The 13,817-nt window shown below is 40.1% G+C and overlaps 1 protein-coding gene across 2 annotated transcripts in view; it reads right to left on the bottom strand.

The window, feature by feature from the left end:
- Window positions 1-13,817, bottom strand: part of tnni3k (TNNI3 interacting kinase) — a 51,060-nt gene that overhangs the window by 28,269 nt on the left and 8,974 nt on the right. For both annotated transcript variants that reach the window (XM_024415177.1, XM_024415178.1), the window contains exons 7-13: window positions 12,105-12,243; window positions 11,625-11,769; window positions 10,669-10,773; window positions 10,490-10,584; window positions 9,866-10,015; window positions 3,387-3,473; window positions 2,695-2,751 (exon numbers count right to left, since the gene is read on the bottom strand). In XM_024415177.1, the coding sequence (XP_024270945.1) occupies window positions 2,695-2,751; window positions 3,387-3,473; window positions 9,866-10,015; window positions 10,490-10,584; window positions 10,669-10,773; window positions 11,625-11,769; window positions 12,105-12,243 (778 nt within the window). The remainder of the gene's footprint in view (window positions 1-2,694; window positions 2,752-3,386; window positions 3,474-9,865; window positions 10,016-10,489; window positions 10,585-10,668; window positions 10,774-11,624; window positions 11,770-12,104; window positions 12,244-13,817) is intronic.

The following is a 13,817-nucleotide window of genomic DNA, read 5'->3' as shown; positions in this document are numbered from 1 at the left end:
TGTGAACTAAACAGTAAAAAAAATTAAGGGTTTAGATGAGAAAGTGAATTTATAATTTCAAACATTTAGGTCAGTTGTATGCTGCTTTGTGATCTATTAAAAGCAAGGGTTGCATTAAATAGGCACAATATTTTGTTTTAATGATGCATTTGGCAATATTCAATTAATACGCACAACATATAAACAAAAACATTCACTGTGATAGTTGATGTAGGCCATTAATATATAGTTTATATGTAGCACTTAGTTATCTAATCAGTTATTGTGATCTTTTGCAAACCACGAGCAACACCTGTCAAACTCAGATATTTTTTTCAAAACACAGGGATGTCGATTCACACGGGACTAGTATTATCAGAAGACCTTGGAGTTCACCAATAAACAGAAGGCTAATCTGGTTGGAATTGCTTCTCTCCTGACATGTAAAATTGAATGACATGGTAGATTAGGACGGGACTAAAATTACAGATGTGGTGTTTTGTACTCATGCACATAATTATGTTTACCTGACCTCCCCTAGTAAAACTAATTCCTTCGGAATAGGACAAAATAGGGCCTGACCTATAGCATATCATAATCGCAACAATAAATTGGTTTTATTGGTTGCTCAGGAGGTAAAGGGGAAGTCGGATGAGTGGAATAAATGTGACTAGTTGTGAAAAATCCTGGAGATCAAGAAAAAGAAGTTGAGGAGCAAGCGCTACGTGTATATTATATCTCTGCCAAACAGGTGCTGAATAGAATACAATGTCATCCCTGAGCGTTTGGAACAATGTAAACACTCAATAAATTATAAGTGTGCCAGAGAGTCTGTTGTAATGTTTTCTTTGTTAAGCATTTATTACAGCAAAGACTAAAAACAGTCGCATTCATTAGTGAAAGCAATTTCCGAATTGGAACGTTTTATTTATTGTTTAAGTTAATTAATTAAGGCTGGCTTAATTTTATATGAAAACTAAAATTCTTCATTTGCATTTCAAATCATGAATGACTCGTATGCTGTGTGATGACATGAACAAATTAATGATTGATTGATACAGTAGCCTATTTAAGAATTAAAATATAGGCCTAAGTAAGTTACGGTATTTAGACTAAACAGGATGCGGTTTTAGGCTTACAGCTCAATGGTAGTTATCTTCTTATGGCTGTGGGCAGTATTGAGTAGCTTGGATGAATAAGGTGCCCAGAGTAAACTGTCTGCTACTCAGGCCCAGTTGCTAATATATGCATATTATTAGTAGATTTGGATAGAAAACACTCTGTCGTTTCTAAAACTGTTTGAATGATGTCTGTGAGTATAACATAACTCATATGGCAGGCGGAAACCTGAGAACAAATCCAACCAGGAAGTGGGAAATCTGAGGTTTGTAGTTTTTCAAGTCATTGCCTATCGAATATATCAAATAAAATTATGTTTGTCACATACACACGGTTAGCAGATGTTAATGCGAGTGTAGCGAAATGCTTGTGAATATACAGTGTCTATGGGGTCATATTGCACTTCCTAAGGCTTCCACTAAATGTCAACAGTCTTTAGAACCTTGTTTGAGGCTTCTACTGTGAAGGAGGGGGGAATGAGAGCTGATTGAGTCAGGCGTCTGGCAGAGTGCCATGAGCTCATTCAGGTGCGCTCCCGTGAGAGGTAGCTGCGTTCCATCGTATTTCTACAGACAAAGGAATTCTCCGGTTGAAACATTATTGAAGATTTATGTTTAAAAACATCCTACAGATTGATTCTATACATCGTTTGACATGTTTCTACAAACTGTAATGGAATTTTTTGACTTTTCGTCTGCCCTGCGCGTCGTGAATTTGGATTTGTGAACTCAAGGTGCGAACAAAAAGGAGATATTTGGACATAAATGGACTTTATCGAACAAATCAAACATTTATTGTGGAACTGGGATTCCTGGGAGTGCATTCTGATGAGTATCATCAAAGGTAAGTGAATATTTATAATGCTATTTCTGACTTCTGTTGACTCCACAACATGGAGGAAATCTGTATGGCTTGTTTTTGTGTCTGAGTGCTGTACTCAGATTATTGCATGGTGTGCTTTTTCGGTAAAGCTTTTTGAAATCTGACACAGCGGTTACATTAAGAAGAAGTTTATCTAAAGTTCCATGCGTAACACTTGTATTTTCATCAACAGTTATGATGAGTATTTCTGTAAATTGATGTGGCTAGGTACTGACTTATGTAATAAGTTCTTATGTAATATAACCATATATAATTCCAGCAGCACTTGACAGAGTGATGGACTGTGCCATCCACATGGCCTCCACAATGGATCAGTCCACTCAGACAGGCGCCAATCAGACAGGTGTCTTGTACACAATATTTATTTTTTGCTAACCACATTTAGTCTACTGAAAAAATCTTGGTCGACCAACAGCTTATCCACCAAACAATCGTCCAGTCGACTAAATGGGGTCAGCCCTACCTGAGTCACATAGCAACAGTAACCAATGAGCTTTTTTCTCTCTTTTTGTTGTTGTTGTTTTATTTATTTTTTACATTGGCCTGTTGTTTGCTATTGTCGATTACCATATAATCATATATTGGAGACAAACTCTAATAAGTCCCATAGCAACAGTAACCAGTGAGCATGTCACTGTCAGCTGACAGTGATGTGAAGTGTTGCTTGGGTGATGCAGGATACAGCGTGTCATGTGCTTCACTTTACTCCAGTACCTTTGGTCATGCTTTTGATCTTGCCCAGGGGGGACGGCACAGACACGTAGGACCCATCTGAAAGAGTCGTGACAAGATAAACAGGTTGAAGAAAATGGCCCATGTTTCTGCTCAATCTTTATTCTTTATTTTTTAGATTATCACATTACATTGTACATTGTTGAAAATATTCAGCAATCTTGGTGAGGTGTTATCTTGCACTTTGAACATTACACATGTTAATTAATAGTCAACATTCTCTCCTTTGTAGACCTATTATTTATTCATTTTTTGAAAATAACATTTACTTGTGTTGTATTCTATCATCTTGGTGAGGTGTTATCTTTGAACATTACTAATGTTTATAGTCAACATCCTCTCCTTTGTTGGCCTCTCCTAAAGATACATAGCATTAGATGTACATTATATAGCATAGCAAAGACATACAGTATAGCATCCAAAAGAGAATATTAGTTCTCTCAATTGTCATAATTCCTTACATCCTCTCTCCTTGGCTCCTTAAAATGTATTGGAGAAGAATATCAGAGGTTCCTCCCCTCTGACCTTCTCCTCCAATGCATTTTGAGAAGGCGGTAAGTATAGAGAACATGAGGAATCAAGCAAATACAATTGAGATTCACCCTATGAGATGGCCCTAGATGTTAGGGCCTTGAAGTCCAAGTGCACCAGTGATCCCCTCCTCTCCCACTCACCTCCGCCAGGCTGAGAGTACTCGTTACATGGAGAGTCATCCAGGGGACGCTTGTAGTGTTTGAGCAGAGTGACGATGGAATCATGACCTGGGGTAGGGACACCGGGACAGGGTCACAGATACAGGGATATACAGAAAGGTTTGTTACGGTGGCATTCACTATAAACAAACCCATTATTACCGCATTATACCCATCTACCAAAGTCACCATTAGTAGTGCTACTACTGCAGTGTCTACTACTACTACTACCACATGTATGACTACTACTACTACTACATGTATGATTACTACTACTACATGTATGACTACTACTACTACTACATGTATGATCACTACTACCACATGTATGACTACTACTACTACATGTATGACTACTACTACTACATGTATGACTACTACTACTACCACATGTATGATTACTACTACCACATGTATGACTACTACTACTACATGTATGACTACTACTACTACATGTATGACTACTACTACTACATGTATAACTACTACTACTACATGTATGATCACTACTACTACATGTATGACTACTACTACTACTACTACATGTATGATCACTACTACTACATGTATGACTACTACTACTACTACATGTATGACTACTACTACTACATGTATGACTACTACTACTACTGCATGTATGATTACTACTACTACATGTATGACTACTACTACTACTACATGTATGACTATTACTACTACTACTACATGTATGACTACTACAACCACTACATGTATGATTACTACTACTACATGTATGACTACTACTACTACATGTATGACTACTACAACCACTACATGTATGACTACTACTACATGTATGACTACTACTACTACATGTATGACTACTACTACTACTACATGTATGACTACTACTACTACTACATGTATGACTACTACTACTACTACATGTATGACTACAACTACTACATGTATGACTACAACCACTACATGTATGACTACTACTACTACTACATGTATGACTACTACTACTACTACTGTATGTATGATTACGACTACTACATGTATGACTACTACTACTACTGTATGTATGACTACTACTACTACTACTACTACATGTATGACTACTGCTACTACTACTACCTACCACTACTACTACTACTACTACTACTACCACTACATGTATGACTACTGCTACAACTACTACCTACCACTACTACTACTACTACTACTACCACTACATGTATGATTCCTACTACTACTACTACTACCACTACTACTACTACATGTATGACTACTACTACTACATGTATGATTACTACTACTACTACTACTACCACTACTACTACATGTATGACTACTACTACTACATGTATGACTACTACTACTACTACTACTACCACTACTACTACATGTATGACTACTACTACTACTACTACTACATGTATGACTACTACCACTACATGTATGATTACTACTACTACTACTACCACTACTAATACATGTATGACTACTACTACTACTACTACTACTACTACATGTATGACTACTACTACTACATGTATGACTACTACTCCTACTACTACATGTATGATTACTACTACTACATGTATGAATGAATACTACTACTACTATTACATGTATGATTACTACTACTACATGTATGACTACTACTACTACTACTACTACATGTATGATTACTACTACTACATGTATGAATGAATACTACTACTACTATTACATGTATGATTACTACTACTACATGTATGACTACTACTACTACTACATGTATGATTACTACTACTACATGTATGAATACTACTTCTACTACTACATGTGTGATTACTACTACTACATGTATGATTACTACTACTACATGTATGATAACTACTACTACATGTATGATTACTACTACTACATGTATGAATACTACTTCTACTACTACATGTGTGATTACTACTACTACATGTATGATTACTACTACATGTATAATAACTACTACTACATGTATGATTACTACTACTACGTGTATGACTACTACTACTACTACTACATGTATGATTACTACTACTACATGTATGAATACTACTACTACTACTCCATGTATGATTACTACTACTACATGTATGAATACTACTTCTACTACTACATGTGTGATTACTACTACTACATGTATAATTACTACTACTACATGTATAATAACTACTACTACATGTATGATTACTACTACTATGTGTATGACTACTACTACTACTACTACATGTATGATTACTACTACTACATGTATGAATACTACTACTACTACTACATGTATGATTACTACTACTATGTGTATGACTACTACTACTACTACTACATGTATGATTACTACTACTACATGTATGAATACTACTACTACTACATGTATGAATACTACTACTACATGTATGATTACTACTACTACATGTATGATTACTACAACCACTACTACTACATGTATGACTACTACAACCACTACTACTACATGTATGACTACTACATGTATGATTACTACTACTACTACTACCACTACTACCTCATGTATGACTACTACTACTACTACTACATGTATGACTACTAATACTACATGTATGATTACTACTACTACATGTATGATTACTACTGCTACGTGTATGACTACTACTACTACATGTATGATTACTACTACTACATGTATGACTACTAATACTACATGTATGACTACTACTACTACATGTATGATTACTACTACTACATGTATGACTACTAATACTACATGTATGATTACTACTACTACTACATACATGCACCTTGTGACATCACCAGAGTTTGCCGGATAGTTCCTTTCACCTTGGCTTGTACTCCGTTTATAGAAGAGGCCATCACTGTGGCCCCATCGTAACACTGTGCCACAACTTTGGCTGTGCATTCACACTCCTCTAAAAAGCTGATAATTCGGGCAGCATCCGCTTCTGCCTGTTTATCATCAGTTACATCCTCAAATTTACCAAACCTTTCCTTCTCACCACCAACGTTAGAGTAACGCAACACATAAGACATTTGGGCTTCATTGCTGATGTCTGTTGTCTCGTCAACCATGATGGTTGCTAAGGAGGTTTTTTTCAATTCCTCCTTCATGACATCTGTCATTACATTCGCGACTGCATGTATCAGGTCATTTTGGATTTTGCTGGAAGTGCCTGTGAACACGGTAGCTATAGCCAAATGGCAGGTTAACAATCTGCCATACTCAGCCAAAAAATCCAGTATTTCCAGGAAGTTTCCCTTATTAGCTGATTCCTTACCCTCATCATGTCCACTGAATGCTAAATCTTGCTTGCCTAAAAACACAACCATATGAATAAGGCGCTTTAGAATCTCCCTGTTGTGCCTGACTTTATCATTGTGAGCAAGTGTCTCATTGCACCGCTGCTTGTTGAGAAGAAGGTCTACTCTTGTTTCCCCAAATGTTTTTGAACTCACTGTAGCTCGCAGGTGTGAAGTTGAGTTTTGGAGTCAAAGTGCTGACTTTGTCTAACAGGCTAAATCTTTGAAACCAGTTATCCAGGTTGAGCTATAGTATTATCAGTGCTGAAGAGTAGGCAATTCCAACAGTAAAGCTTTTTTGTCAGCTCACAGCCGGTTATCCACGGATAGTGCTCATAATAATGGGGCGGCAGGGTAGCCTAGTGATTAGAGCGTTGGACTGGTAACCAAGTTCAAATCCCCGAGCCGACAAGGTACAAATCTGCAATTCTGCCCCTGAACAGGCAGTTAACCCACTGTTCCTAGGCCGTCATTGAAAATAAGAATTTGTTCTTAACTGACTTGCCTAGTTAAATAAAGGTTAAAAAAAATGTTTTATTGAAAATGCCTTTCAAAACTATTTTCTCTTTGTACCAAATCAGGTAATGTCCTCGATTACTCTCTCTGCAGTTGCCATCCCCATCGTTACATACACTCAGCTAGCTAGGCTCAAGCGTGACAAAACAAGATAAGGCTTGCTATTGGCTCTGAATTAGTGACGTATGCTTAGGCATCATACAATTGTCCCACCTATTACAAGACTATTTGTGATTGGTTGATTCTACTGTCATTCCAAAATGCTGCTCTAATCAGGTCAATGTCAATGACGTTGGCTGGTGCCTTCTATTCAAAGCCTGAGCGCCTAGCCAATGAGTGTTGAGCCCAGCTAGATTATTTCTATCAAGAGACTACCAAAGAAAAATTCAGATTGGATATTTTTTTCTCTTGGATATTACCCCTTCTTTTCCCAACACAAACTGAAGAAATTCAATAGGAAGATCATTACAATTAAGGCAAAAAAATATTAAATCAATGAAAAGAAAATTACAAATTATAATTTATAAAAATTATATACAGATTTGTATCTATCCTGAGGGCGTAGAGGGCCCTATTGGTTCCCTACTGACTACTACTGGGTAATGGTACAGTCACTACTACATGTATGCCAACGACTACTAATACTACTACTAATATTACTGGGTAGTACTACAGTCACTACTTGTTGTGAAATTGTTAGGTTATATTACTTGTTAGATATTACTACATGGTCGGAACTAGAAGCACAAGCATTTCACTAAACTTTCACTAAACCTGCTAACCATGTGTATGTGACAAATAAATTTGATTTGATTTGATTTTACTACCATGATGTAGTACACAGTCACTTCTATTACTTATACTCTCACTATTTATTCTTACTGAGACAGGGGTAGGGTGACAGTGTGGGGGAGTAAAATCAATTACAAACAGTTACTCAGTGTACAGTGAGGGAAAAAAGTATTTGATCCCCTGCTGATTTTGTACGTTTGCCCACTGACAAAGAAATGATCCGTCTATAATTTTAATGGTAGGTTTGAGAGACAGAATAACAACAAAAAAATCCAGAAAAACGCATGTCAAAAGTGTTATAAATTGATTTGCATTTTAATGAGGGAAACAAGTATTTGACCCCCTCTCAATCAGAAAGATTTCTGGCTCCCAGGTGTCTTTTATACAGGTAACGAGCTGAGATTAGGAGCACACTCTTAAAGGGAGTGCTCCTAATCTCAGTTTGTTACCTGTATAAAAGACACCTGTCCACAGAAGCAATCAATCAATCAGATTCCAAACTCTACACCATAGCCAAGATCAAAGAGCTCTCCAAGGATGTCAGGGACAAGATTGTAGACCTACACAAGGCTGGAATGGGCTACAAGACCATTGCCAAGCAGCTTGGTGAGAAGGTGACAACAGTTGGTGCGATTATTCGCAAATGGAAGAAACACAAAAGAACTGTCTCCCTCGGCCTGGGGCTCCATGCAAGATCTCACCTCGTGGAGTTGCAATGATCATGAGAACGGTGAGGAATCAGCCCAGAACTACACGGGAGGATCTTGTCAATGATCTCAAGGCAGCTGGGACCATAGTCACCAAGAAAACAATTGGTAACACACTACGCCGTGAAGGACTGAAATCCTGCAGGGCCCGCAAGGTCCCCCCTGCTTGTGGTCAGATGAGACCAAAATTGAGCTCTTTGGCATCAACTCAACTCGCCGTGTTTGGAGGAGGAGGAATGCTGCCTATGACCCTAAGAACACCATCCCCACTGTCAAAAATGGAGGTGGAAACATGCTTTGGGGGTGTTTTTCTGCTAAGGAGACAGGACAACTTCACAGCATCAAAGGAAGAATGGACGGGGCCATGTACCATCAAATCTTGGGTGAGAACCTCCTTCCCTCAGCCATGGCATTGAAAATGGGTTGTGGATGGGTATTCCAGCATGACAATGACCCAAAACACATGGCCAAGGCAACAAGGGAGTGGCTCAAGAAGAAGCACATTAAGGTCCTGGAGTGGCCTGGCCAGTCTCCAGACCTTAATCCCATAGAACATCTGTGGAAGGAGCTGAAGGTTCGAGTTGCCAAACGTCAGCCTCGAAACCTTAATGACTTGGAGAAGATCTGCAAAGAGGAGTGAGAAAAAATCCCTCCTGAGATGTGTGCAAACCTGGTGGCCAACTACAAGAAACGTCTGACCTCTGTGATTGCCAACAAAGGTTTTGCCACCAAGTACTAAGTTATGTTTTGCAGAGGGGTCAAATACTTATTTCCCTCATTAAAATGCAAATCAATTTATAACATTTTTGACATGCATTTTTCTGGATATTTTGTTGTTATTCTGTCTCTCACTGTTCAAATAAACCTACCATTAAAATTATAGACTGATCATTTTTTGGTCAGATGGCAAACGTACAATATCAGCAGGGATCAAATACTTTTTTCCCTCACTGTACAGTACTGTCAAGGTTTCCTAGCAAAGTCAAATCTCTGAAAGTTACAAACCATCCTCCTCACAATTCAAGGAAAGTCAATCATCTGTGAAAAAGAGATCTAGTAAAAATGTTATCATCTCAGCACTAATTATAAAATCTAGCCTTTCTGAGATACAGCTTTGTCTTTGGCCTCCCATTGGACAGACCCATGTGTCCATCACTGACTAACCTTTCTCATAGGCCCACATGAGGCAGGTCTGCTCCTCCTTCTCCCCACTGGACCGGCTGGGGTCACAGGCCACCAGGTTCATGTCAGCCCCGCTGTCCAATAGGAACTGGACCAGACGTATGTGGCCGTGGAAACATGCACTGTGCAGACCTACAGAGATAGTGACAGGGTTCATAGGTTATTAGCCTAAGCAGTCAGATCAACCGCTCTTCTTCCATTCATATGGACCTTATGTGTGTTGAAGTCTTTGCCAATTGTCAAAGTCATTTTTTATGTATGACTATTGTTGCAAAACTTATTTCCCTCTGGGATAACAAAAATGGAACTTGAACTTATTGAGTGCTTTCGGATGGCTTAGAAGTCCTTGCCAATCGTCAAGGTAGTTTTTTATATTTGACTATTGCTGCAAAACCAATTTAAATTGGAACTAGATCTTATTAAGTGCTCTTGGGTGGTTTAGATGTTATTTGTAGGGCCAAGAGCTTTTCCTCTTCAGTTCTGGTCAACAAAAACTCCTGGCCTCAGTCATACTTTAACATTCGGGTCAAGATATTGTTCTGATCGCGTGACCTGGCCAGGGAAATCCTCCTGGCCTTAGGTTAGGTAACGAGGAGACATAGCCACCTGTGTGTCCGTCTCTGCCCTGATGGTTGATGCTCATGGCGTTCTGACCGAGCAGGAACTTGACCATCTCCAGACTCTTCCCATAGGTGCAGGCACTGTGGAGAGAGGTAGACACTGCTGTTTTCTTGGACCAGTACAGATGGAGAAGGTAACTCATAGGGTTACACTAGGGTTATTACCTGTGAAAGGCGGTCTCGCTAAATATGTTCTCCTTCGACAGACTCTCTGTGCCTGACAGCTGCACTATCTCCTTCACCACCTCAAACTTTCCATTGTAGCAGGCCCTGTGGAACACAGGCACAATGAGTTGCAGATACTGCTAGACACATAAGGAGGTCATAGTAGCTTTTATCAGTCTCAGTGAATAAGACCAGGGCCATATGTATCAAATCAAATCACACTTTATTTATCACATGCTTTGTAAATAACAGGTGTAGACTAACAGTGAAATGCCCTTCTCAACAATGCAGAGAGAAAAATATAGAAAAAATAATAAAACAAGGAAAAAATACACAATGAGTAAAGATAACTTTGCTATATACACGGGAACCAGTACCAAGTTGATGTCCAGGGGTATGAGGTAGATCTGGGCAGGAGTAAAGTGACTAAACAACAAGATATATCATTAACAGTAGCAGTAGTGTATGCGATGAGTCAAAAGAGTTACTGCAAAAGAGGGTCAATGTCGATAGTCAGGGTAGCTATTTTGTGGACTCATCTATTTAGAAGTCTTATCTGCGGGCCCATTTCAACATTTTTCTGCCTCCTGGGGGTGAAGAGGCATTGTCGTGCCTTCTTCATGACTGTGTTGGTGTGGGTGGATCACGTAAATCCCTTAGTGATCAAGAGTCTCAGAGTAGGAGCACTGATTTAGGATCCGTTTTGACTTTCGGTTTAGATCACAATGAATACTGGTTACATAGATGGCGGGGGCAGATTCTAGATCAGCCATCCAACTCTGAGACACTTGATACATACAGCCCCAGTAGAGTTCAATCTGCTGCTGAACTCCTCAGAGGGTACTGACATGAGCCAGTGAAATCATTCTCTGTCTATTTCCCCCGTGTTGTACTCTAAATGGTTTCACCCCAGATGTTCTTATCATTCTGATATACTGTATCATTAGTTAACTCACAGGTGGAGAGGGGTGTCTCCGTAGATGTTGACGGAGTGAGGCTGTAGCTCAAAGTTGCCCTGCAACAGGAAGTGGACCACTTCATGGTGGCCGAAACGGGCACAGAAGTGGAGCGGGACGTGGTCCTCATTGTCCTGAGCATTCACTGTGGAGGAAGAAGGACTGAGTTGTTTTCTGGTTGGGCACCTTTAAATAAGCTAGTCATTTCCTTACTAAAACCATGTACAACTTTGAACACTTGAATAAATCCAGAGTCGTTGTGTGACTTGTAGATAAACATGATGGTCAGTACCGGTAGACCATAATGAACATCAGGTCCACTATGCAGTTACATCATAATGTTCCCCACTCAAGCGCACGTCCCATCAAGATAAACAGTATATCACCTGAACTGTGGATTGTATTAAGAGCATGTTTACAGACATGGTGAAACTCAAGCATGTACCATGTAGCTCCCAGACCTACTGCCTTAACTCTCACCTTCAGTCTTGCTCCCCTCTGCCAGCAGCAGTTTTACGACGCTGAGGAAGCCCTTGGCGGCTGCCAGGTGTAACGGTCTGTCTCCCACCTCCCCACTCACATTTACATCCGCCCCAAACTTCAACAACAGCTTAGCCACCTGAGAGATTTACATTTTAAACATTTAGCAGACACTCTTATCCAGAATGACTTACAATTAGTGCATTCAGGTGAGACAACAACACATCACAATCGTGGCGGGCTGCGGCATTCTGGATAAGTTGCAGAGATTTGATGGCACAAGTAGGGAGCCCAGCCAACAGAGAGTTGCAGTAGTCTAGACGGGAAATGCAAAGTTCCTGGATTAGGACCTACGCCACTTCCTGTGTGAGGAAAGGTCATACTCTACGAATGTTGTAGAGCATGAACCTGTTTTGATGTTTGCTGAGAACGACAGGGTGTTGTCCAGGGTCACACCGAGGTTATTTGTGACTCACAACCTGGATTCAGTCTTATGTAGAAAAATGTGAAATTGTGCATGATCATGCATGATGGACGCATCTCCCTGTCACGGATGTCATGCCAGGGTTGCCCTTAGTTTGAAGATGTAATCTGGAGACAGGTGTTTTCTCCCTCTCTTTAGCTATCATATTCTAATTCCACTGATTTCAAAACTCAATCCTCCAGAAAGTGGAGAGAGACACTTATGCAGCACCACTACACGATACATAAAAAAGACGCGTTTGACAGGATTACCAACACAGACTCACCAGTTCAAATAGACAGAAGCATTCTATATGGCAGACCAATCCGAACTCCTTTTTTTGGTATATCCAGCCCACTCATTGTCTCAGCCAATCATGGCTAGTGGGAAGGTTGCTGTCTTTTTATGTGGCTTTTCCAACAAGGCTCATAAATTAACACTTTGTTTTTAAGGCACATGAAAGTTCACATGTTCCAGAAGGCATTTCTGCCAAAAAAAAACTGCATTTTGATAAAAACAAATTTAAAAAAGTTCAAATGGCTCTCTTCTGAAGCCGTGACTTGCGACATACACCTAGTTTCCTGAAACAGGTCACATTTACACTCTGGAAGAGGGACAGCATGGAGTGGTCAACCAAGATGGAGAGGTTTTGGAGTGGGCAGGCCTTCCCCGGGTAGGAAGCGCAGCTCAGTTTTGTCGAGGTTGAGCTTGAGGTGGTGGGCCAGCGTCCAAGCTGAGATATCTGCCAGGCATGCAGAGATGTGTCGCCATCAGGGGAAAGAGAAGAGTAGTTGAGTGTCATCCAAATAGCAATGATAGGAGAGACCATGTGAAGATCCAAGCTGAGTGACAGAGCAGAGTGATTTGTAAAGAGAAAGGAGGAGAGGGCCTAGAAGCGTGCCCTGGGGGATACCATTAGTGAGATGACGTGGTGCAGACACAGACCCTCTCCACACCACCTTGTAGGAGCGACCTGCCAGGAAGGATGCAATCCAGGAATGCAGAGGTTGTCCAACAACCCTGAGAGGGTAGTAGAAGAGTATCTGATGGTTCACGGTCTCAAAGGCAGCGGATAGGTAAGGTAAGGGAAAGCCAGTTACGCAACTGTCTGTATTCAACCTGAAATGTGTCTTCCGCTTTTAACCCAACCCTTCTGAATCAGAGAGGTGTGACGGGCTGCCTGAATCAAAGGTCCACGTCATCGGCACACAGGGAGCAGTTGTTGTTGGGGGTTAACTGCCTTGTTGGCT

This window comes from Oncorhynchus tshawytscha, linkage group LG06, assembly GCF_018296145.1.
Source record: "Oncorhynchus tshawytscha isolate Ot180627B linkage group LG06, Otsh_v2.0, whole genome shotgun sequence".
NCBI lineage: Eukaryota > Metazoa > Chordata > Actinopteri > Salmoniformes > Salmonidae > Oncorhynchus > Oncorhynchus tshawytscha.
This window is presented reverse-complemented; position numbering and strand designations above follow the sequence as displayed.